Below are 26,553 nucleotides of genomic sequence, written 5' to 3'. Positions count from 1 at the left end.
TACTGGTATCAGTAAATAACCAGAAATATCATTAATTGTACAGCAGTAACTTTCAATACCTGTCATTCCTTTGCTATATCTGTATTAATACATAGCCATACTTGCACATTCAACACCATGTAAATATCTGACAGAAATGAGAAGATCCTTGTCTGTAGGTGCCGGCAACATGTTTCCTGCAAGACCTTGGACTATTTCTTGGGGTCCTGTATTTGTTTTTCACAGATGAGGTTCACCAGCCTGTCAGAACATTGTGCCTGCGGCACCTCAGTTGCTTGGTATTTACTGCCCTTGGGCCAATGAAGATCAGGAACCAGTGCATAAGATCAAGAAATATTCATATTTCATGTGATAATAAATTATTTTTAGTCTTGCTTGAATATGAGTATGAAAGAGATTTCTTTCATCATTCAAGCTTTGCAACAATCAAGTTCTTTTCTCTAAATAACATTCGAGTAATGGCCATTATTGCTACAACCACAAAAGGCTTTTCTGGCACATGATATCTTAAAAAGCTGTGTCTAATTTCATGCAGTTATTCTCGATCCTTATGATGGTGACAGAAAGAACAGAAATCCTCTACATTTGCAATGGTGGAACTGCTTTCTACCATTCTCAATACAGCTACCTCTCCTATTTCACTGGCGGCTTCATGGAAATAGCTTCTGCCACTGATACTGCTTACAGGATCACTGTAATTGAGAGTAATTTACAGGCTTCTCAAGTTCTTAAAACTTGTGATTACTCCCGCTTTCCACAAAATTTGACCTCTTAGTTGCCGTGTAAGCATACTATGTACGCTTTGAGCTTGCTTTCATTTTTTCAAGTGGTGCAAACAACAACATCTCCATGCAAAGTAAGGGAGCAATAGTGCAACTCTTTTTAAAATTGGCAGCAGAGATGTTTCCAAAGAATGAATACGGAAGAAAATTACAATGGGCATTACAAAAATAAAATTTTAAAAAAATCAGCAAATAAACTGTGAATTGAAGGAAATCTTTGTGAGAAAATGAAAGTGTGTAAGATGGAAATAGGGCGTTGGGGATGCGCAGAGAAGTGACATTAGTAGCTGACATGGAGGAAGAAGTGCACCTAACCAAGCACCCCTCTTCCCGCAGGCTGCAAGGAAGGTGACAGGAAATGATTTTCTATCCTTTTCTGTGCTCTCCATAGACCCCATGAGTCACCTCTTAGACATACACGCTTGCTGCCTGCTGTTAGTGAGAGACTGAACTTTATCTCGTGCCTAAGTTCGATGATATAAAAACACCTTAATGCTTTCATATGCTTCTCCGTGGCAGGGAGGTTTCGGTGAGATCTCCCTTTTGTTTCAAGCTGTTTAAGCTTGAAACAAAGGTTAGGTAAGTTGTGTTAACTTACCTAACCACAAAACATTGGTTATTTCTTATTAGCTCTTTCATTAAGAACTGTGTATCGTACAAAGATTTTTAAGAAAGGTTCACACACATAGAGATTTATTACCATGGTCTGTAGCTGATGGTATATAGTTACTTTAAGGGAAAAATTAAAGTGAAAATAGAGAGTGTGGAAAGGTAAAGCTGTCCTGAGTGGCCAGCTGGGAAGAGAAGCAATAGGGGGTCTCCAGAGAAGCATCCATCTCTGGGCCTCTTCTCCATTGCCATGCATGGTTCTCCCTGCAATGCTCTTTTCCACAGTTTCAACATAGTTTTCATCGGGACTCACTTCTTACCAGTTGCTCCTGCCTATGATGCTGTTGGTGTTGCTGAGATCATGCTTTGCTGAGGCTGCACGCTGACTTGCTGTGAAGTTTGGGGCACGCATGTTTTTGGGTCCACTAATTTCAACCAGAAGCTTTGACCACAGGGTAGGGAAAGGGAGGGGAAGAAGGGGCGATTCCCACGCTGGTGGCAGTCACTTCCCACGAGAACCCACCGTAAACAACGCGGTTGGGTTTGCAGGTGCAAGGCCTGAGGATAACAGCGCAAGATCCACAGCGTGGGAACAAGGGGAAAGAGCTGCCCCAGAGGCTCTGGGAAAGGCTGCTGCGGCAGCTTGGGTGACCGGGTGCAGAGCTGCCAGCAGAAAGCCAGCTACAGAGCTTCAGAGAGAGGGCTGTTAGCAATGCAAAAGGCTGAGGCTCTTAAGGCACCGTGAGACGTGTGGCTTAACGGATGAGGTTGCCTTTGCTCAAAGAACCACGGCCCAGCGCAGCTCAAAACTGGCCAACAGTGAATGTAACATTTCAATAGCAGCTGCAGTCTAGCGGTTGTCAGGCTAACGTAGGTTGTAATAAAACTAACTGTGTTAATGGGCATTGAAGACCATTAAGGGAAGGAATGGCATGTGCAAACGAGCCCTCTAGCCTGGGATGGGTACTGAATCCACATCTTCCCGCTCCAGAGGTTCCCATCACTGCCCAGGTGTTGGCTGATCCTGGCTCCTTTGCGGGGTGGACATTGTTTTCCTGGATGTAGAGCTGAGTTTTCATAGGTTTCTCACAAAACCGTAGGGCAGGTGACTAATGATCCCTTAAAATCTGGCCTGCATATATGTGTATTTCCCTAAGTATTGTAAGATGACTTTTCACACTTCCTGGATCAATGATTTTGCTGGACATTTTCATATACTGATAGGTGACTATAAAGGATAATTTTGCTGGGTTTCTAATTCTCATTTTTAATATTCATCGAGGCAAAGGAAAAAAAAGACATTTAGTGAACTTAAAGATGAAAAGGAAATCATTAGGGTGGATGGAATGAAAACACCACCAGGGGAGGGGAGGGCGGGGGAGATTTAGATTAGATATTAGGAAGAATTACTTTACTGAAAGAGTGGTCAGGCACTGGAACAGCCTGCCCAGGGAGGTGGTTGAGTCACCATCCCCAGAGGTATTTAAGAAACGTCTAGATGTGGCACTTCAGGGCATGCTCTAGTGGCAGAGATTCTAGTTTTTTTTTGTGTGTGTGTGTGGTTGGACTCGATGATCTCAAAGGTCCTTTCCAACAATGAAGATTCTATGATTCTATGATTCTATGAAAAATTCCATTCTTGATAGAACTTAAACTTATTCCAGCCTGCCGGTGTTCTGACTTACTCTTCCCCGGACAATGAGAAATTAATCTCACCCTAAATACTTATCAAGCAGCTTTTGTCTCCATTCTTTTGCAGCAGTGGGTTTCTACTGGTCATTTCAGTTTGGATGTAATTTTCAGTCTTGCCTATTTTCTGATGATAAATTTGTGAAATGAAACATGATTGGTGCATTTGGGGAAACATGCTGTCTTGAAGCTAGGAAGTAACTTCCACTTCAAACAGAGTGGGACATAAAGGCAGACTTGTGCCTCATCTGACTAAGTAATCATCAGCAATAAAAGAGTATTTTGTTGGGAAAAGTCTGAAGAATACTTAACCTGAAACAAACAATAACGGGAGTGTCTGAGTTGTGTCTCTGACACAGAGAGATGGCGAAGGAGGCAGTGATGGAGCCTGCAGAACTCTCAAAAAGCGCAAGGCACCATGTATGTGATGCCTGTTACCCATGCCTATTACAGCATTTCATTTTTTGCCTTTCTGCCAAACTTGCTGTTACAATGCCTGGAGCAATATCTATCAGGCCGACCATCACCAAAGTACACGGTACAATCTTAAAAGCCAAGGTGACACTTTGAAGGAGAAAATATTTCATGGGAGCATGCTCTCCTAGTTAGTTGTAGGTAATTGCATGTCATCTTGTGTGATTTCTGGCAAAGCCATAAGCATGGGGTCATACTGATGTCATGCACATAGGACAAGGAGAGGGGAAACATGTCTTAGAGCTTGGATTTTTCCTCACTTTTTTTCTTCCTGCTTCTGGACATATCTTAACCTATCATATTTGACATTTTATGGTCTAACATTATTACTATGTCATAGTCACAATATAGTATACCGACACTATTATTATGATTGATATAACTAATTATTATAAATTATCTGATTGTTAATTATTAATATATCATCTGGATTGGCTCAAAATGTACTGCTGTTGGGATTGCCCCAAGAGGCAGCAAAGTGTACTACACTCAAAGGCACATGAAGGGCTGCTCAGGAGACTGAGCTTTTAAAAAGCTTTTACCTTTTCCTCTGGCTGGGGTGTTTGTGGCTGCATGTGAAGGGAAGCAAGGAGCGACAGAAGGAGGAGTGTGAAGAATGAGTAAATGGATTAGCCCATGACAAATCAAGTGGTTCTGGTTTTAAATAACTGAAAGCCCACGACTTTCATAGAGATATGGCCCCGTCCTACCAGTGATACTGCCTTGGTAAATATTTCTTTGAGCAACATTACAACAACGGGCAAACCGGGAACACATTTTCTCACGCCTGTCAATCTTGGCTGCTGCAAACACTTGGAACACCTGCCTGTTTCTTCTCAGCCGTCACAGAGCTACTTACTCCAGATTTATCTTCCCAGCTTCACCTCTCCATTTATGTGCCTGAAGCCTTACAGGGATAGGCTAAATAAATATTTATGCAGCCCTCAAAATTGCCTGGCACCCTGTGTAACTCTCAGACTTCAAGAACTTGCTCAGGGAATTTTTCCCATGCACAGAGACACTTTGCAAACAGGATATTCACCAAAAGCAATTATTTATTGGTGATTACAATAGGCAACAGACAGCTAGGGCTTACCACCCCTGTACGGCACCCTTGAGTCTGTGCTGGGCAGTGTCTATGGGAGTAAAGGGGCATAGAATCATAGAATCATAGAATCATAGAATCATAGGGTTGGAAGGGACCTCTGGAGATCATCTAGTCCAACCCCCCTGCCAGAGCAGGGTCACCTAGAGCAGGTTACACAGGAACACGTCCAGGCGGGTCTTGAATGTCTCCAGAGTTGGAGACTCCACCACCTCTCTGGGCAGCCTGTTCCAGTGCTCTGTCACCCTCAGGGTAAAGAAGTTCCTCCTCATGTTTAGGTGGAACTTCCTATGTTCAAGTTTGTGCCCATTGCCTCTTGTCCTGTCCCCGGGCACCACTGAAAAGAGCCTGGCCCCATCCTCCTGACACCCACCCTTTAAGTATTTATAAGCGTTGATAAGGTCACCCCTCAGCCGTCTTTTTTCCAGACTGAAGAGACCCAAATCCCTCAGCCTTTCACTGAAGCCTCAGCATCTTCAGACTCCCTGATTTTTGTTAGTATTTTATGTTTCTTCATGACTGTGTTTCTCTTCTTGAACCTTTGAGCTGCTGTCTCCACCTCAATGATCTTGTCTCTGGCTGCAATCTATCTGACCTTTCTTAGCCATGCATGGTTCTACTCTAGGAACTTTCGCAAAGCTTAGCATTTAGCAGCTTTCTCAGGAGGCTGCAATGAGATTGTATAGCTGTGCCATACCAAAAGTACGCCTCGGATCCCCTATCAAGAGGTTTACACCTTTTCTTATAACCAAAGTTTGCAGAAGTAGGCAGAAGGAAGTGCACTCTGTAAGAAGGGACCCAAACAGTGGCATTTTCCTGTGAGGTGCTCCAGTGGATTCGTGTGACAGGGAAAATGAGATGTGCCTCCCAGCCTTCTGTCACAGGAATAAAGTACGACATAGGTTTTACCAGCTGCATCTTGTGTGCTGTGAAGGAATAAGGAGTGATGTGACTTCTGAATCTGGATTAGTTATTTTGAACGTGTAAGTCTTGGATCTTTTCTTAAAGCGTTCCTTTGCCATTTTAAAGAAGTCACTACCGTCACTAATTGCAATATTAATCTTCATTTAAGTCAAGTGACTTCTTGGAATGTTCCAAGTAACGTTAGTATAGGACATCATACTGTACTTTCTTTTCACCCATCTCTCCTGTCTCACGAGAGACTGTGACATGAGACTATGTCAATATTTGGGCTTGAGGAGATGCTGTCTGCATCATACACAGTTCTGATTTCACTTAGGCCATATTTGCATAGTGATATTTTAATCAAAGAGTCAGATTTACTCTTCGTGTACATGGGAGTAAATTATATTAGGATTGTTGCCTATGCTTGCCTATGTGCATCCAGAGAACAGGTGCTGTGAGTTGCTTCTTACGAAACGTTCTTTTAACCAATAGGCAAAAGTTCTGCTACCAAAGTTTCATCCAGGTTTAATTTAATATCTGCCTGTGGCATAACATGAATCTGTATTAAAAAAGTGTGCTTGATATCAGCTTAGGAAACTTTCTCATAAATTTTAATATGCACACTCAACTGGCATAGTTTTTACAGTTTTCCTTAATGTTTCTTATTTCATATTAAAGTAAGTAATGGAAAGCAAACTTTTCTACATAGTGCCCCTCATAAATTGACCCTTAAAACTCCATGGAGAGAACAGCTGGTTTTAACACTTCTTAAGATCTTCTAAAGAAATTTGATTTGCAAAAAGAAATGCTGAAATAGTAAGGTCTCTGTTGGACCGTTGCGTGACATAGTTCACTCCTATTATGAAATAGAGGATTTCAGTGAATAAAAATGTTATCCAGCAACGCGACAGGTATTAATTTGCGTTTTATTCATCTCATGCTTCTTCTGTAAGTGTCTTCCCTGGTCTGACCTGTTCTTGTCTTCCTTTAGAAGTGCTTTTATTTTTGAGAAATGTGAAAGAGAACATGAAGCTGTCCAATATTACATTAGCCATAGCATTTACTAAGGTGTAATTATGTTTCTTGCGTTTATTGTGAATTTGGGGTGATTTTACAGTGAAACAAAATCTGATAAACTCTGCTGATTTGTTTTTGCAAAATAGCTGATTTAATCCTTTCACTTAATGAAAGCTCCTGGGTGGATTCAGAGGTGCTTTACTGAAACTATCAAGCACTAAACAGTTTGGGAGCTTGTTATCTGAAAAACCTTTGTCTCTCTTTGCTATGGTGTCACAATTGGTATTAGCAGTTATAAAAGAAATAGGAGAGAAGTAATTTGAAGAGCTTTCCCTAGGCAAGCGTATTTGAGATGGGAAAACTTGCCTTAAAATAGAAAAGAAAGCACAGGCTTACCCTCAGTAATTTGAAAAAAACCCACCCAAATGTCTATTTTAAGACATGGCTTTACTTGGGACATAAACTGGTTTTTTATACCAGGTTTTAATATTTTGACTTTCCTCATTAGGATGTCATGTCTTTTTCCTGCCTTAATGCTTACTGTCTTTTGCATAAAATATTTTTCTAAACAGCAAGATTAAAGATACTGCTATGTGTAAATTCTTTAGGAATATAGGAAAAGACTGTCATTTGTCATATTACTCATATGCAAATTAAGAACAGAGCTTTTAACATCGAACTTCAAAGGAACTGATAGTTTCTTGGCTGTTTTTTAACTACATGTCAACCAAATAAGACTTCTAATATCATGCATTAGTGTAGCCTCTTTGTGACAGCCACACTTTATCTATTTCAGAATTATTTCAAACTTTCAATTTTCTACTTTCTGCTTGCTGTTTTCTGATGATTTTTCTCTCCCTCTCTTTAGCAGCTGAATTCCACTTCCATGGAAGCATGCTGTCTCGTATGCTACAAGTTCAATAGCAACCATCCTTCTCATTGGCTCTGTTTATTCTAGCTCATAAGTTCAAAGCTGTCTCTTGAATGTCTTAATGACTGACTAGTGCCTTGTGCTATGCAGGAAAGTTTGTCTTTTTGTTTTCCTTCATGCTCTCTCTGACATATGAAAGAAGACCTCTTTGGTCCAAAGCAGATTTTTCTTTCCTGAGTTTCGTGACTTTTTCCTTAAGGTCAGGAATATACAGATGCTGGTTTTGAAATCTTTAGTTGTGATGAAATCTAAAATTCTTGTTGTACTTTTCCTGTATTTTAATATAGGTTTTAAAAAAACAAATGATACAGTAGGTTTCTGCAGTCAGCCTGGAAGAAAACTTTTTGTCTTCAACAAGAATGGTTAAAACAAATATAGTTTTAGTGACATTAAGCCTTTAGTAGATTCTGCGCCCCTAAAAATAAACCCCAGAAGAGTGGCGATTAGGATCCCTTAAGGCCTTGTTCACAGCATGATGCTATAGCAAGACTTAAAATATCTCCACAAACGTCAGAGAAGAATTCCTGCAGTTTTCAAAAAATCATTAACCATAACTGATGGCATTCCTCATTCTTGAATTACTACAGCTTTGCATAAACACAGGGATTATTGTCCTGGGGTACAGAATTAAAATCTGAAATGACATACCTGTCCAAACTCATTGCTGTCATAATGGCGCTGCATGTAAACTGGTTGCATGTGTCCAGGGAGGTAATGATGGTGCAAAGAGGGCTGCCAAAAACCCACTCGCCTCCACGTGCCCATTGGTGAATGAGAAAGGGCATGCCAATGATATGAACCAAATCTGCTATAGCCAGATTGCAGATGTAGATATCCGGGATAGTTTTCTTCTGAGTTCTGAAATAAATTGGAAGGCATGAAGATGATTACTTGACATAGTTACTGTATTGTTTTCCAAGTATACCGTTGATAACCAGACCTCAAAACTGAACTGGACAGCAATAAGTACACTGTCAGAATGACTATTTCATAGTCAGGGGAAGTTTGTCAACCCACAGATATTTCAAACTAAATATTTTAGGCTCGAGAAAAATATATTGGTCATAATTTTGCTTTCTGGTAAGGCTGAATGAGTTATTTAATTTATTAATACCAGCACAGTTATCCATATTCTCCTTTGAAAACTATAAAGGTTTCAAAATAAACACAGGTCTGATGGACATAGGAACTCCAGAAATAACAGCCTAGCATAAATAGGAGGAGAGAGCAGAGCCTTCCTGTAATGGAGTTGATCCAGGACTGAGTCTTGCTTAAGGATGCAGACAGGATGTTCTCAAGTGCTCAAGGTAAAAAGGGAACTGGTGAAAGAGGAATGATTCTCTGTGGAAAAAAAATAGTATGCAATCAAATGTTTAAAGGTAGTATCATGAAGTTTATACATACATAGGGAACACAACTGAGTTAAAACTGTATACACAGTCTTCATCTAAGTAATGCAAGTTTGGCTTTTCCAATGTCGTAATGTCTATATTGCATAGTTTTTGTGTGATATATATGCTTTTCTAGATTCCTTTACCAAAATGTAATCCTTATCTTAGTATAGCCCCTGATTTAGGCTTGGAGTAATGTTATACGTGCAGTTGAAAGAATTATTGACTAAGTTGCCTTATTCTATACAGATCAAGGAAAGAAGCACAAAGCAGCTTTGAGAACCACTGATATTTGTAAGGTATTTTTTAATTACAGGATCTTTTTAAAAAGGTCCACAATCTCCATATAGAAATCAGCTCACCTAAATTTGCTTACAAATTAGATGTCTAGTCTGAGCTAGTTGTCTGGGTTGCCTCTCAGTATCTCTAACCAATTTTTTTTCCGGTCTACTGCAAAGTACCAGTTTATTTGTCATTCTTATGGGAAGATCCAGAAGAATCTGCAGCTGGGAAAACTTCATCTGGCTGTCCACAATCCATATTCAGAAGTCCAACTCTATGACCATAATTTCCTAAAATGACCTGTGTGAGAAGAGTTCTTGATTTCATATTTTTCATGTTGCCTTCACTGCATGCTACAAACTATGAAATACCTATGTTTCCAAAGAAACAAATCTAAGCTAAAGGGAATGAGACAGACAAAAGTATTTTTTTCAAACATTTTCAATAAATTATGAAGTATGATTCACTGTCATCTGGTTATGATGCTGAAACCAAAGCCAGACATCTATAAAGTGTATCTTCTGGCAGTAATGACCGGAGCTTGTGGAGAGAATGACGCATATGTGATCTTTTTCATCCAGTGCCTTTAGCTTTGTGAATACTGAAGGATGCAAAATCTCCAGGAAAAGAAAAGCCCCAAACTGTGTTTCCTGCAAGGCATCGAATGGTGCCATTATGCTCAAACACACAGGTTTCAAGGCATTTGAAAACTGCCTGCACATGTCATTTTACGAAGAACTTGAAAGGGTCTTTTTCTGCTTTATATCATTCACATTAACAGGATAAATCATACTAAATTAAAAATTACTTTTGGACTCAGAATAAGCATCTCAAATTGTCAGCTCTCACACTTCATGCTAAATCCAATCAAAAAAGAATATACAGTAAAAAGTTGTCCCATGGTTGATGTAAAGGGAAGTGTTGTAATACCCACTGTCTCGTGCTTTACACTGAGGTTCGGAAAACGATGCCTTTTTAGGTCAATGTCCAGAGGCCAGGACACGTATTTTCATATGGACTTTTGTATAGTTTCCTGGGATGGCTTGGAGCCACAATATTTAAATGGTAACTTATGCAATAAACTTTATAATCTCGAATAATTTTGGCCACATTTTATAGTTTATAACTTTCTTATCTTTCATTAAGATGATGGTGCTTGCCTTCTGCTAAAACTATCACTTTACAACAACAACAACAAATCCAGAGAAATAATAGTGATAGACTCAATTTCAAGCTTCTTTCTTTTCGTCCTTTCAGTGATTTCTACCTTCTTGCTACAGTTTCGAAAGTTTCTCAGCAGTTTCTCAAGCCACAGATATTAGCTGGTCAATTCATCCTTCCACCCAAGCCAAGTCAATTTCCATCTCTGAAACACCCTATGAAAAATGTACAAAAGGACAGCCGCTGTTCTGCAAAATCTGTGAATATGTCAAATCTGTGGTTAGTCCTACCTTCTCTTCAATTCTCCTTCTACAGATTAAACTCATTAAAAATGGATTTGAATGATCCCAATCCATTAAAAAAAAGACGTGTTGAGCATACACGACAATGTGATAATCCATACACTGGCTGTCACTCCAGTAACAACTTCAAGGAACATGACAAGTGCATTATGTGTTGTCATCAGTCATTGTTTATCCCCTCTGACTGCATTATGTGCTGTCATCAGTATTTGTTTATACCTTCCTGCACAGAGAGTCTTCATTAACGAGAAGCTTAAGTGTTAATTTGGAAGTGATCTTTCAGGTCAAAGAGAAGATGATTTATAAGTATCACAGATTTAAAAACATAAGCACATACCCTTTCTTCAAATAGGAAAGGTGAAAATAGCATCCCTTATTGGCTAGGTCTGCAATGGCAGGTAGCACCATCTTTAAAGTTATCCTCCTGCCCAGGCCTGTCCACTCCTACAAAATCTAACCATTCCCAGCAAAGCAGCTTGACTTAGAAGCAGCTTTTTTAAATTTCCAGCTCTGACGGTAACCATAGCCCACTTCCCTTCTGCTCTCACTTGGAGTTTATCTAGATCCTCGGTCCCTAAGAAGAAGAGGTCCAACAGCAGCATCCCTACACCTACTTAAGACTATCTTATAGCCCTTTTTTTCTGGTAAGCATGCACCATGCTTCCTCTTGGATCATTTATGTACATGTTGTTTTCTCCTAGTGGCTGAAAAAACATCTCAATATTTATCAGGAAAGACTTAGAGTATCTTTTTCTCCTTTTAATTGAGGGTGGAACACTTCTAAGCTAATTTTATGCTTGAAATTTAGACCTGTAATGTCTCCAAGTGATCTTGGCTCCTATAATCACTGCAGAGAAACAGAACTCTGGGGGCAAGGCAATTAAACCTGTCTTAGATAGGTATATGACAAAGATGATATGTATTACTCTCAGTAGTGCTTCTCCATGGAGAGACCCAGATGACTGGCTTGGGCAATGAAAGGACAAAAAATTTGCTCACATCTGTACAATTGGATAAGACCTATAAAATCTTGTGAGACTGAATCTTGCTCAGTACCCATTATGAAAAACTGCACAAAGAAATTTCTGTTCTACATCTTTGCCTCTGTGCCTTCCCTGATTTAACCATATCTAGCAATGAATTCCAATTAATTCAACTACCTAATTTGTTGCTGGGTAACACAGAAGTTTGTCCAAGATATTCTGGTCCAAAAAACCATTACTGTTTAACTGAATCTCACAGTCAAGCCAGATAACATCACTTAGAGACATGTATCAGTTGCTGTGCAAGATGTCATCATGGGAAGTACCACATTCTAACATTAGCTTGTTTTTTATTTCGGAAACAAATCTAAAACAGAATCATAGAAGTCAGAGTAAACTGACAGCATGCTGTCTCAGTGCAGAGACACTTAGCTTTCCCATATCAGCAAGGAACAAAGAACAGAACAGCCGAGATACGTCGTAGGGCACTGGGTATGTTGGTTAACATGTTTGGGTTTTTTTGCTGGATTTTGGAAATGCAGGAACCTAAAATTGGAAGAGATAACCCTTGTTACAGAACTGAGTCATCAGCTGTCACAGGTAACAAGATCAGAAAAGACCTTCTCATGACAGAGGAGGTCATCTCAGAAATACTGATTTTATTTCCACTACTCTTACTGAAGGCTATCACAGGACATCACTGTTCTAGAAGGTAAAAATCACCTTCTAGTCATCAGCCTTTAACACCTCCTGACTGGGGTCTACCCAATTGCTCTTGTATCCGTTTTGGCCTTTAGTTTAAACAGTCCTTTACCCATTCTGCTGTATTTGATCCTGATTTATAGAGAGCAAGCATAGACATCTGAGCTTTTTTTTTTTAAAAAAAAGCCAATTTAGGTGAATTTTCATAGTTCTCCATTCTTCTGGTTGTAGTAATTGTTCTTTTCTGTTCTTATACCAGTCTGAATATCTTATCTTTCCTGGAAACAGCTGGTGAGAGTTATATTTCAGGCCTTGTTATGAGCCTGGAGAATGGCATTAGCATTTCCCTCTTTCCCTTGGAAAGGCAGAGCCTTACATGTATTACAGCTGTGTGTGCTTCTCACGCAGCTTTAGCTTAATGACAGCCCACAACAATCCCAGGAGCTTTTCCTCTGTTGTTTTCTAACTGACAGCGGTGCTTCCTACTTATTTAAATAAATAAATAAATAAATAAATAAATATGCTATGGCTTTGTGCTATTAAATATTATTGCTTTTCTCTTGCTCTAGTCCTAGTCCCTCCTCTATTCTTTATCTGTTTCATTCTGTGTGATACTCTTACACGCTTTCACATCAGCCACATCTCTCCAGCGTATGTCATTAGTAATACTATTGACGCCCCAGGTCTCTGAGGCACAGTATGAAATCTGCCTGGCCCCCATGATCAGTCCCTGAAAGTTCCACGTTGACCTATTTCTCCTGAAAATCTTTTCTGGCAACTTGTTTCTTATCAACATTGGCTAGTACCATCCCCACTTTAGCTATTTTTTTTTCTCATGTTATAATTCTTGAACTCACTAGATTGTTCTTCAGCCAAGTTAATAACTTCCAACACAATAACATATAAAATCTGATAATATAAAATCTCTGATCTGGATAGGCTAGCTGTATGTAGCGGTTTCAAAAACTTCCTGCTGGTGACTACATTCAGTTGCAAATACACCCTCTCCAGCTGAAGACTCAGAATGCAAGTTTTGTGCCACTTATTTGCAATCCCTGTGTTAGGAAATGCTATTTTTCCACTTGCAATTAGCTGCCTTATTAAAAATCAAGTTAATCTGAAAAGCCATACTTATAGATAATTGAAATTGTATTTGATTCCTTTTTCTCTTCTGTAACATATTCTTCCTTAAAAATATAAAGGCAGACTAATGCAGCTAATTGGAGTAGTCTGGATCACATTTTCCCCCTCCACACAAAAGCATAGCCATTTTCCCACCAGCTGGTCCACCAAAGTCAGTAGATTTACGTAAAATGCTTGCTAGCAGAACTGCAGTTTTGGGGACCAGCTTTTTGAGGTTGCTGGGATGAAGGTTATTGGATACTTCTGGCTGACACTGAACCCTTGCAGCATTTTGTCCACCATTTTCTTTTTCATTAAATAGCAACATATCTCAACTCCCTCTATTATTCCCTAGGGATGAAATTCATTCCCACAAGAAGGGCCAGCCAAAAGTCACTGAGTTACTAATTTTTAAATTAAATCTCAGTATAGGCATATAGTATATGTATATCATGTATAGGCATATAGTATATGTAACTTTCATTAGGACTTCTAGTTATTTTCTCCCAGTAAGCTGCCAATAATATAATTTTAATTCACACTTAAAAATATTTGTCCCTAGCTGGCAGACCTGCAAACAAAACTGGGGAGCTGAAAGTCCAAGGGTCTTTCTTTACCTTATTATACCATTTGCTACTGGAAAATAAGTAACTTTCTAGTTAATTAGAGAGATAATCTAGCTTCTTTCTCTCTTAAAAGAATTGGCTCTGTAATGCTAACAAAATTAAAATGCATGCATGAGAAAACGTGTTCAATACAGAGCGAAGACACAACTCGGAAGAAGAGCCATTGAGTAGAATCCGATCTGTTTAGTGAAAGGTGAGAATTTGACATGGTTATTTTTCAAATACAGATACATTTTAAATGTACATTCATCTACAGAGTCTGAGGTTTGTGGCTGTCATTTTTTGTGTTGGTAACTACCATATTAAATTTTTAACACACTGCTTTCAAATTCTTTTCCTATGTATAAATGTCCATGCCCATAAATTTGAATGCAAATACGGTTTAAATTATATTCTCTTTTTCCAAGTCATTGTCTGTGTCTATTCCTTCTGTCTCTCATATTTTTATTTAAGCTAGACAAAGGCTTTTCACCAGGGACAAAAAAAAATTTTTGTTCCTTCTCAGTTTCCTTCCATTCTATTATTTTAGAGACTCTCGACTAATTTTTAGAAACTCAATGATTTCTTTTTTCCTTTCTATTCATTCATACATTTAGAAAGCCATATTGCCATTATGTTTGCTTCAGACATACTGTTTCTACATGTCTTCTCATCTGCATTCAGATTATGAGCTACAATCTTCTTGAGTGTATCAGGCATTAGATTTATGGTAGTTTCAAGGGAAGTTTACTAAAGGTCAAGGGCTGACAGACACTTAGTTCTAGATTGGCTTTTGGAAATCTTGCCTTTAGCAGCACAGCATGTAGCGGTGGAGTCCATCTATTAATCCTTGTGGAGTGTGACGTCTATTATTTTATGCTGTCATAATTCTTAATGTTAAATTTGCTCTGAAGATAAAAGCCACTTTTTCAAGATACATGCTTATGGATTTCAAGTTTGCGGTAGCATCAGCCACTTGACAGCAAATTCTTTATTGTATAGAAGAAGTAATATCTTGTTAAAATTAAGAGACTAGAAGGTATTTTCTTGCATAAAGGATGGCTGGGTCTGATTTTATGACCCAAAAAATTTTAGCAACTTCAGCAATTTTACCTTCTGAGAATACAACAAAAATACCTTGAGGTATTAATTCCTGTCATGTGAGAATCCTTGACTGGCACTAAGACCCTTGTTGCCAGAAGAAAGGTGCTGCTGGAAAGAAGCAATGAGTTCTAGGAAGCTGCTCTAAATGGACAAAAGTTAGATAGAGTTTTGCTATTAAAATAATATGAGGTAGAAGCGTAGTTTTTAAAGGAGAAAAAGACTATATTTCAACTGATCTTAAAAGCATTTTGTAAAACATTGTAATGCCTGGCTACTACCATAACTACAGTTTGAAGGTCAGTCTAGCTTTTACAAGTGCCCCTGTGGGAATATTGCTACCAGTTATAATGGAAGCCAGGGAAGAAGGCATGTATTTTGGTTTCCTTGAATATGTTTGACATCAATCATACGCTTAAGTGTTTTCTCACAAGAGAAAAGGCTAAGCAGGAGTACATTACTGCTATCTGTAGTCATGATTTAATTTTTTTTTTAATGAGAAGTAAATGTCAATGACTAAACGAAACACGAAATACTTCCTATCCTTGTCTTTGCTGGGCAAATCACTTCCTTAGTTTAGTCATATTTCATTTTTTTCAGCGATAAATCTTATTGCAAAATGTATTCAATTCCATACCTTATTATTGTGAACACAATGAGGATATTTCCAACTAAGCCTGTTGAACAGATTATCCCAATCAGAGAGGGAAGGATGATTGTCTCTGCAGCACTGATCACCTGGTAATGGTGCCACCCACTCCAAGATCTGTTAAACAAGCCTGGTGTACCGTTCTGACAGGAAGGCTGAAATTCACTCATTCTTCAGCGACTTTAGGACTTAGTTCTGTAGTAACAAGAGAAAATAATTTATTCATGGACTAATCATTTGAATACCATTGTTTAAGTTTGTTATCTAAGTGTACATTGCTGTTTAGTGATCATCTGCATTTCATAAAAACCTTTGACCAAAATATTTTATACATTCAGGATTGGATATAAAAGGACTGGGTATTGTTTTTTTCAAAATGAAACCTGTGCTGTAATAACTCCATTATAATTTAAAGAATTTTGTAATCTTCCCAGACACACCATTTTAGAGTCACAGTGCTTATTCTGCTCTCAGAAAGCCCACTGTCCACTTTTTCTCTTGGCTGGGGTGGTCCCGGTAGGCAAGAAGTTGAACACAAGCTGTCAACGTGCCCGTGCAGCAAAGAAGGTCAACAGCACCCAGTGCTGCATTAGGCAGAACATTACCAGCAGGACAACAGAGATGATTCTTCCCCTCTACTTAGGCTTGGTGACACATCTGCAGTGCTGGATCCAGGTCTGGATTCCCAAGTACAAGACAGACAGGGACTTACTGGTGGGCCGTGAAGTTAGTGAAGGGACAGGTGCACCCGGCATATGAGAGCCAGAGAGGGCTGGGCTTGTTCAGCCTGGAGAAGACTCAAGGGGAATCTGAGCAATGTGTGTTAGTACTTGGTTTCAGGGGAGAGAAGATGCAGGAGCCAGACTCTTCTCAGTGGTGCCCAGTGGTAGGACAAGAGGTAATGGGCACAAACTGAAACACAGGAAACTCCACCTGAACACAAGAAAGAAATTTTCCCTGTGCGGATGGTCAAACCCTGGACTCAGATCGCCCTGAGAGATTGTGAAGCCTCCACATACCTCCATCTCTCTGAATATCTCTTAGACATGTTAAAAATCCCCAACTGAATGTCGCCCCAAGCAAACTGCTAGAGAAGACCCAGCTTTGAGAAAGATGTTTGATTAAGTGATCTCCAGAGATCTCTTCCTACCTCACCTGTTCTGTCATTTCTTGAATATGTGAAATATGAGGCAATGGTGTTAAATCTAAGCTTTTTATGCAAAATCACCTCTAATCTCGTGTGTCCATTTTGAGATGCCCGAAGCTACAAGAAACCTATCGTTTTCTCAGCTATATGTTGTACTTGAGGACAAAGCCATTGTTGGAGATGCACATAGGCCATTTCTTCAACAGCTCCAGCTGTTGCAGCAAAACTATCTGTCTTCTACCCAATACAGTCGCTTTCCAAAATACACTGAACAAAATCAGTCTTTACCTTCAAGATTCTTAATTGTCTGGATATGCAATCCTATATTTCCTTAAGTAAAGATGGTATATTTCTCCTTAGATCGCTTTCCCCCACCAGTTCACCCATGCAACTGCAGCCCGAGTCTCTGCTTTATTTGCCTAGTGCAACTTCAGGCTGGCAGGATCTGAACAAATATATAAAGGCACTCTGCTCAAAATAATTTAGTAAGCCCTGCTGAGAGCCCAGCAACTTCAGATAAGGCACTGAAGAACAATACAGCCCTGCAGTTCCACCTGTACCCAACTTTAAAAAACAGTAAATTGAAAGGCAGATCATACTTGCGTATTTTTAATCCTAATTTGAGACAAATTTACATCTGTAGAAAATTTGATGTTTATTTCAGTAAATATGGTATCCTGAAGCAAAATTGCAGCCTCGGATGAAGTAAAAAATTCCTTTATATAATGTAAAATTCCCTTATGCATTTGAGAATAAAATTACCCTTTTAACAGATTTTTAGTCTTTACGGGAGGATGAGTCATTGGTCTTCGATAATATCAAATTAACAGTAGCAGGTTTCTGCTGTTCAAGATACAAGTGACGCAGTGGGTGATAAATCCTTAATTTACTTGCCAAAACCAGGGAGTCTGGGAGGCTACCAGAAATAGGAAAAACTAATAAAAATAAAATGCAGTGACAGATTTTTTTAAAATCTATTTTAAAAACAAGCAGTTTCCTGTTGTTTACAGAGAGGAAACTTACCTGCATCAATATGTTCCCTCAGTACAAATAAGGGAGTAATTTTTACACGCTTATAATGCATTTAAGTCAAAGACCACTAAGAACTTCTTTAGAAGCTTCATGTTTCACAGCAAAGCCATGATGTAGGAAAGTATCTCTTGATGGTGAAGTTTGATCTGTGCCATATGAAGCTGGAGTGAATGGCATGTGGTCACACAGTTACTTGTATTGGTGAAGATAAATGGCTCCCTCAGTGAAAATAATTTCTCTTCACAAATATACTTGAAACCATTCCTTACTAAGGCATTTACAGGATACATTAGAGGTGTGATTATTACCTATATTATAGCAAAATCACATACCTTTCAAGAATTAAAAAAATGGAAAACTCAAAATGGGTTCTGTTATTGGTGTAACCTCCCATTCTCAATGAGCGATTGATCCAATGGTCATTTAATAGTAAAAAGATACACTGGGCTAAAAAGAAAATTGTGCGCATTTAGTGCTTAGTTTCTATGAAGTGAGTGCTACCTTGTTTGTAAAAATGGCACATGAGAATCTTTCAGCCAATAAAAAAATCATATTTCTTTCTGTTTGAAAGTATAAGATCAGCACTTCATGAAAGAATTGGGAAAAGAATAAGCTTTTAGTTTAGTAAATAGAGTGTCAAATATAACAAACCGACTTTAAAGCTAATAAACCCTTCTGTTTTTTTAACTCTCTCATTCGATTTATTAAAGAGCATTATTTTAGTACTTGCCTCCAAAATTATTGTCATCATTCACCCTTTAAATTTCAGCTGGGGAGTAGAAAAAAAGCCTTATAATTTAATTAACATCATCCCTGAAAGGACAGACTGTTCAAAAGTGTATCATCAGCTTTTTTCAGTGACAAAATGTAAAAGCTAAAATATGCTCTCTGAAGCTTCAAGTTTTTAATACATCTGTTAGGTGTCCGCATTTCCTCTGATAAGCTATTACTGTACACAAATGGAGTGCTGAGTCAGTAAGAAAAACATCTTAGCCAACCTAAGTTCAACTATCAAAGCAAAACCCATATAGTCAGCGTTGTGAAGATAAATACAGGGACGTCTTCTCATGGGCCCTAATGATCTAGTAGCATAATTCTTTCTTGTACCTCACTTCCTACAAACTCTGGCAAGGAAATAAACTCTTCCAAGTGTAGCAAGACCTATGATGGGTCTGTAAATCAGGGTAACATACTAAATCATAGAATCATTTTTGTTGGAAAAGACCTTTAAGATCATCGAGTCCAACCATTAACATAACACTGCCAAGTCCACCACTAAATCATGTCCCTAATACAGACGCTTACAACCCATCCTGTCATTCCCCTATGAAATGGCAAGCTACCATCTGCAGCAAAATTAACAAAACTCCGTTACATTAAGAAATAGAATTACAGGGAAAATTCAAACCAGTAACTTTTCACCACTTAAGGTCACAGAAACCAGCTGCACACAAATTCACCATGACAGTGACACAAATTCACAAACCCCAAAAGCTGAGAAAAGAGGAAGCTGGCTCCTTGGTTGCTTAAGTATGGAAGAACAGATATTTAGGACATGGGGTAGGGCTTCTTCTTGAGGTCTGGATCAAACCAGCTAATGGAACTGAGTAAAAAAACTTCCAGGGATGGGGCTTCCACCACCTCTCTGGGCAACCTGTTCCAGTGTCTCACCACCCTCATGGTGAAGAACTTCTTCCTAAAGTCCAATCTGAATCGTCCCAACTCTAGTTTTAATCCATTCCCTCTAGTCCTACCATTACCCGACATCCTAAAAGGTCCCTCACCAGCTTTCTTGTAGGCCCCCTTAAGATACTGGTAGGCCACTATAAGGTCTCCTCAGAGCCTTCTTTTCTCCAGACTGAACAACCCCAACTCTCTCAGTCTGTCCTCAGAGCAGAGGTGCTCCAGCCCTCTGATCATCCTCGTGGCCCTTCTCTGGACATGTTCCAGCATGTCCATATCTTTCTTGTAGTAGGGGCTCCAGAATTGGACGCAGTACTCCAGGTGGGGTCTCACAAGAATGGAATAGAGGGGGACAATCACCTCCCTCGACCTGCGGGCCACACTTCTCCTGATGCAGCCCAGGATATGATTGGCTTTCTGGGCTGCTAGTGCACACTGGCGGCTCATGTTGAGTCTCTTGTCTACCAGCACCCCCAAGTCCTTTTCTTCAGGGCTGCTCTTAAGCCAGTCACTGCCCAGCCTATATTGGTGCTTGGGATTGCCCCAACCCAGATGGAGGACCTTGCACTTGGTCTTGTTGAACTTCATGAGGTTGGCATGGGCCCACCTCTCCAGCCTGTCAAGGTCCCTCTGGATGGCATCCCTTCCCTCCAGCATGTCAGCCACCCCACGCAGCTTGGTGTCGTCGGCAAACTTGCTGAGGGTGCGCTCTATGCCACTGTCCATGTCGCTGATGAAGTTGTTAAACAAGACCGGTCCCAGTACTGATCCTTGAGGGACTCCACTTGTCACTGGCCTCCACTTGGACATGGACCCATTGACAGCCACTCTTTGGGTGCGGCCGTCAAGCCGGTTCTTTATCCACTGAAAGATTTGCATAGAACAGTTGTGATTCTTAACGAGTGTTGTTAAGATTTTTCCTGTATTCATACAGGAAATACATATATTTCATTTCCTGGTTTTGACCAGTTACACTACTGGAGTGTTTATACAAGTTGGCTAATTTAACTTCTTCTATATAGATGTGTTTCTTGTTAAGTATCTTATCTGTTACTAAGCAGTTCGTAGGCTTAAAACAGATGGGATTTATACCATGAATTTCTTCCTCCTCATAACTGCCAGGGACTATTACAGGAGTGAGTACATACTAACCCTGATTTGGTTTTAGTAACACAACACGCTTGTCGTGGTTTAGCCTCAGACGGCAACAAAGAACCACGTGCCGCTCCCTCGCGCCTTCCTAATACAGGAAGAATCGTAAGAAAAGGCAAGACTCTTGGGTTGAGACAAAGGCAGTTTAACAGAACAGCAAAGGGAACAGGCAAACAACAACAACAACACGGATAGGGGAATATACAAACACGATTACGGAACCGCCGGGACGCCCCAGCCCGCTTTTAAGCAGCAACTTCCTGCCCCCTCCCCCGGCAGCTCAGGGTGGGCGTGGCTCACATGGCATGGAATACCAGGAAAAATTAACCCTATCCCCACCGGAACCAGGACAAGGCTTTTACTAGAGGCAAAATCAATGGAGGAGAATAGCTTCTTCTATCTATAATTTATGCATCCTGAAGGAATAATTCTTGGCAACAGCTTAATGAAATAAAAAAGAAAAATAAAATCACATTTTCATTCAGTTCCATCCTGTTACAGACTGACTCCCACGTGGAAAAAGTCACCTGTAGAACTTGACTACTGTTTGACTTAGTGACTATTCTCACTTTCTGTGGTGCCTTTGACATGCTCAGATTTTGTCTGAAGGGCACAGTCACATCTTGCTGTTGCAAGGTTCTGCAGTTCAGCACCGAGTTTAGCATTAAATTGGAATGTTTTGAGTTGTTTAATTAGGGAAAAGCGTATTTCGTCTCATTGCTTTTTGATCCACTGTCTAGAAAAACTAGAAGATGTGGATTTAATTCTTGCTTCTGCCACCAGTTCAGTGCATGACCTCAGGCATGTTTGTTATATCCTTTGTTGCTCAGCTAGTCCATCTGCAAAACACAGATAGTTATGAAGTTTTTCTCACACCTCGGTAAAGTGATAAAAGATCCAGAGGCAGAAGATATTCTCTATACTGGTATTCGATCTACATCTTACCAATATACTATAGTCTCAATTACAGTGTTGCATAGTCATAAGGGCTTTACTAAAGAGTGTGAAAACCTGAGAGTAATGGGTGCAACCTGTGCTTCCACAGCGCAACCATGAGCTCTGCTTGTGGGCACTTTTTTGCCTAGTCATAGACTGCGAGTTCTGAAGTAGTTCTTTGATTTTTATTCCTTATTAAAATAAATAAATGCCTACATGACTATTTATATTATCCTGCTTGATCAAATATCACTTAAAGCTCTGAGTATATTTATATTTCACATTAGGGAATTCATTGATTCTTCTTCATACAGAACTGTAAACTTCCCTTTCTCGTAACTCTAAGCCAATTACTGTTCATTTTGATTACAACATTTATTACTTATGGGACATTTCTGATTATCCATTTCTTAAAAGAAGTGTAAGATTAAATTCCAGCCAGCTTCTAAGGCATTTAGAAGTACCTCAGTATTCTTGAAAATGAGGCCTCCGTGCTTGAACACACAACATTAAAAAGAAGACAAAAGAAGAAACTCTGGTGATTCCTACAGCTCAATTGCGACAACTTCTGGCACAAAAAAAAGCTACTTCCAGGAAAAGACAGAGGTAACCCTACCAGAGAACTCATTAGATTTCTACCAGATATGAATATGTATAAGTAGCTTGTTTTAGTTAATTTCTCTCTTGTGTGGCAGATTGTCTCCTCTCTAGTACATTGTATCTCTATTTACAATTTGAATTGACTCTCTTTAAACCAATATACGACTTGAAAGTATTACCATCAGAGTGTAGAGAAAATAAAAGCTACCCATAGATTGGAAGAGGACAGCCTTTAATTAGATAACAACATATTTGGGACGTTTGGAATTAGGGCAAACTTCTTGACATTCAATATCTTGGATAAGTATCTTGCAAGAATCTATTTAAAACTAGATACTAATTCCAGATGTTCTCTTAGATTTGTTTTCTTTGTTCAACTGTAAAGGACTCATAAGAACTAACACTTTAATATTTATTGGAAAATATGCTTATTGCTTTTAGAGTGACCTCCTCTAGTAATTATTTTTTCTCAGCTAGGAATGATTGTCAGCCATCTGGTAACTTTTGTGAAGTAATACTGTTCGGGAAGTGCAGGATGTTGAGTACAAGTAGATAAAGAATGATATTCAGCATCTTTTGGGAAGCTGGAAATGGAACGTAGTATTCTGGTTTTGAGGCACCCGTTCAAAGCTTGTGGAGTTTACACAATACAAAAGAAAACAAAACTTAAAAGAGAATGAATGAAGAAGAAAGAAGGAAGAGAGAAAGGGGAAAGAAAGGGAAGAGGGAAAGGAAAAGAGCCCTGAGCTGACAAGTCTCAAGAGCAGAAATTTAAAATTTATGCAAAGATTTTGAAGCCATTACATAAGAATGTGGGACATCCAGAAATCCTTGGGTTTCTGAATCTGTTCAGAAGCCTGCTCAAGGGAGCAAGTGAAAACACTGATGATATTTACTATATCCACTTCAAGATGAGATCACTAAACTGACTTCACAAAGGCTTGTTGATGAGGTAATAAAGGTGGATAAAAGTTAACTGGTTATTTGTCTAAGGTTGTTGTCCAAGGAAATGACTGTGATTTGTGCTGAGATATGCTATTCAGCCTACTTTTGATTAACCTTTTCATTATCTACTTCTGAAATATTGAAACACCTTAATTACTTCCCTTCTTATGCTTCCTCTGGCATTTGTGAAGATTTCACTGTTAAAGCTTCCGAAAAAAATCCTGCCTACAAATTGTTTAAAATAAGTATGTTCTGAGCACTGTCTCACCTGGTCATCTTCCACCTAAATAAAACTGTTGCCTTGTATCATAGATCAGTTTAAATAGGTATGCTAGGACTGATGATGATGGGACACTGCTATGTAAATAAGAGTGTCCTGACATGGTTCCCTTGGAAAATTTGCGGACTGTTTGCTGTGAGCAGTGTGCCATATGTTACACAGCAAGGGGTTATTCTTTAAGCAAAATGAACAGCAACTGTGGAATGGGTCAATTTAATTTGCTGATACAAGTGTCAGAGAAATACCAGTTTACCTGTGTATCAACCATGCCCTTCTTGCAAATCATATTTTTCTTCTCTCTAGGAAGAAATGAAATGAAATGAAATGAAACGAAACGAAACGAAACGAAACGAAATGAAATGAAATGAAATGAAATATAAAATAAAATAAAATAAAATAAAATAAAATAAAATAAAATAAAATAAAATAAAATAAAATAAAATGTACGAGATTGTTCACAAAGAGGGCTGGGTTGTACTAACAATTGGGTGAGGGTAGCTGTGTTCAAATGAAGAGCCGAGGACAAGGGAAGTAATTAAGCAGAGATCAGGGAAGTAATTAAGCAGAGATCTACCTACTTGGCCTAAGAACTGAAGAAGAAATTTGGACCACAGAATATCTGCCTCAGTTGTGCAAAGCATCGCTGAGACAGGTCCCTCCACCATCATGCAACAAGCCCATCTGCACCATGATGACAAGACCAGTTGCTGGAAATGCAAGGTAAATGTTACTGCTTAGATTATCCATTTATATCCATGGAGGCTGAAGAATTTGAAGCAGCATATATGTTTAAACAGTTTATATGGCTTTTTATAGGAGTGGATATAGGATACTTCCCAGTACTTGGACATAGTACTAAGTTTCAGAATGAGCGATCAACTGGACACCAAGTTAAATGAGAACGAAGAAACATTAATCTCTGGCCTGCTTAGGGTCTATCCTGCTATTTTAACCCACTGGGATGTTATCATAGAACCGGGAGAATTACTACTTATGCTTCCTCTATATTCCCCTGTTTCATTACACATACAGCTCCACTGTATCTTTGCCCCCACATAACCTATACGATGGATGAAAATTCAAGACCAGGTCATAGCTAAGTGATATCACATTTCCTTGTCAAGTATAATCTTCTTTGGTCTTTCTGTGTGGTGCACTGCCTAACACCAGGAGGGATAAGAAACTTTCTGGCTGTTCTTTCTTTACTTACAACAGACTCTCTTTGCCTTTTCTTGGCTTCCTATGCAGTCTACTGCCCGCATACTTGTATCAGAGATAACTGCAGAAAATCTGGGTTTATACTTTTTCATGAACACTCACCTAAGAGAACAGCTGTTACTTTCCAAACCACTATTGTAATCTTGATGTTGTCACCCAAAATAATAACCCTGGATAAACAAACCACTGTAGTGTAAACAAACTTCTAATCTACCCCTTTGACGGATTCTTTTTTTTTTTTTTTTTTTGTGAGGAGGGACTGTAACAACAGAAACTTAGAAAATACTGAAAATGTTGCTCAGGATGTGACATTTTTGTTGAGTTATAGAATTTTAATGACATCGTAGCAGAAGTTCTGCTTGGAGTTTTCTATGTAAAGCCAACATAAATTCAATAAGAGAACTGCTTCCACAGCATTTTCCAGTAAACTCCTTAGCTGGCATGACAAAGCAGATGTTTATTTCTGTAATTCTGATGAACAAACCTGAGTTAAACTGTTAAGGGAAGGTATCTTTCTTCACATGGTGTGACTTGACTTCACATGAGTCTGATATCGAAATGCAAGAAAAAAAGGCAGAGTGTCAGGAGAAAGACTATTTAAACTCAATAGTCCCATCTGATTTTAACCCTGATTTTAATGCTTGAAGGTTATGTTGCACCATAGCCTTTAAAACCCCCCTCTACATTTCATTTTTGACTCAATTTCTGCTGCAAATGAAAGATATATGTGTCTTCTTCAATAAACATGAGGCAATGAATGACCAGCAGAAAAGGTCATTTTGACTCATTCCAATGAGCAGGAAAGACTGGAAAAATAGAATTCTTTTAAAAAGTTGAACTGCTGACTTAAAACATAGCTGTCATATCACACAAATATTTTCTTAGCCTTCCTATTTTCTTTCTAAAGCCACCATCCAAAGCACTTTGCCTTAAATAATGCCACAGCATCTTTCTCTCCAAGGACTGCTTGGAGAGATACTGAGTTTCTTTGTTCTCCCAGGCAACTCACCTTCTGTGACATTTACTGAAGGCACACGCACACCTTCCCACTGAAGGCAAGCATCAATCCAAAAGTGGAATTTTTAACTTTATTTTTTTTAAATAAAAAAACCCCAAACAAACCAAATACCAAACCAAACAAACCAAAAAAAAAGGGAAAAAGAAAGAAATCCCTCACGGCTGACAGCACACAGAGCATAAAAGTTCAGAAAATTGCAGCATCCTCCGTCCGGCATCTCCCCCCGCCCCGACCGCTCCCCCCCTCAGCCCCGCACCGCGCTCCCCGTGAGAGCGCCTTCCCTCTCCCCGCAACCCCCCTGCGGAGCCGCCCCGCCGCTCGGCACCGGGAGGCGGGAGCAGCGCGCGGAGCCCCGCCGCCCCGCTCCCGCAGCGCCCCGCCACCTGCCTCCCGCAGCGCCCCGCAGCCGCGCTCCCGCGGAGCCCCACGTCCCAGCTCCCGCAGCATCCCGCCATCCCGCTCCCGCAGCCCCCCGCGTCCCGGCTCCCGCGGTGTCCTGCCATCCCTCTCCCGCGGAGCCCCGCTGCCCCTCTGCCGCAGGACCTCGCCACCCCTCTCCCGCAGCACCCCGCCATCCCGCTCCCGCGGAGCCCCGCTGCCCCTCTCCTGCAGCGCCCCACCACCCGGCTCCTGCAGCGCCCCACCATCCCGCTCCCGCAGTTCCCCGTGTCCCGGCTCCGCAGCGCTCCGCCACCCGGCTCCCGCGGAGCCCCGCCGCCCCGCTCCGGCAC

General features: G+C 39.9%; 1 protein-coding gene across 1 annotated transcript in view; it reads right to left on the bottom strand.

Annotated features, from left to right (window-relative positions):
* MCHR2 (melanin concentrating hormone receptor 2) overlaps positions 1-26,553 on the bottom strand; it is a 35,622-nt gene that overhangs the window by 8,585 nt on the left and 484 nt on the right. Inside the window, exons 2-3 of the mRNA XM_074578337.1 lie at positions 15,800-16,006; positions 8,162-8,371 (exon numbers count right to left, since the gene is read on the bottom strand). Coding sequence (XP_074434438.1) covers positions 8,162-8,371; positions 15,800-15,981 — 392 coding nt within the window. The 5' untranslated portion in view covers positions 15,982-16,006. The remainder of the gene's footprint in view (positions 1-8,161; positions 8,372-15,799; positions 16,007-26,553) is intronic.

The sequence above is a fragment of the Larus michahellis genome, chromosome 3, assembly GCF_964199755.1.
Source record: "Larus michahellis chromosome 3, bLarMic1.1, whole genome shotgun sequence".
NCBI classification, from domain to species: domain Eukaryota; kingdom Metazoa; phylum Chordata; class Aves; order Charadriiformes; family Laridae; genus Larus; species Larus michahellis.
The sequence above is the reverse complement of the archived record's forward strand: the minus strand, read 5'-3'. Positions and strand labels throughout refer to the sequence as shown.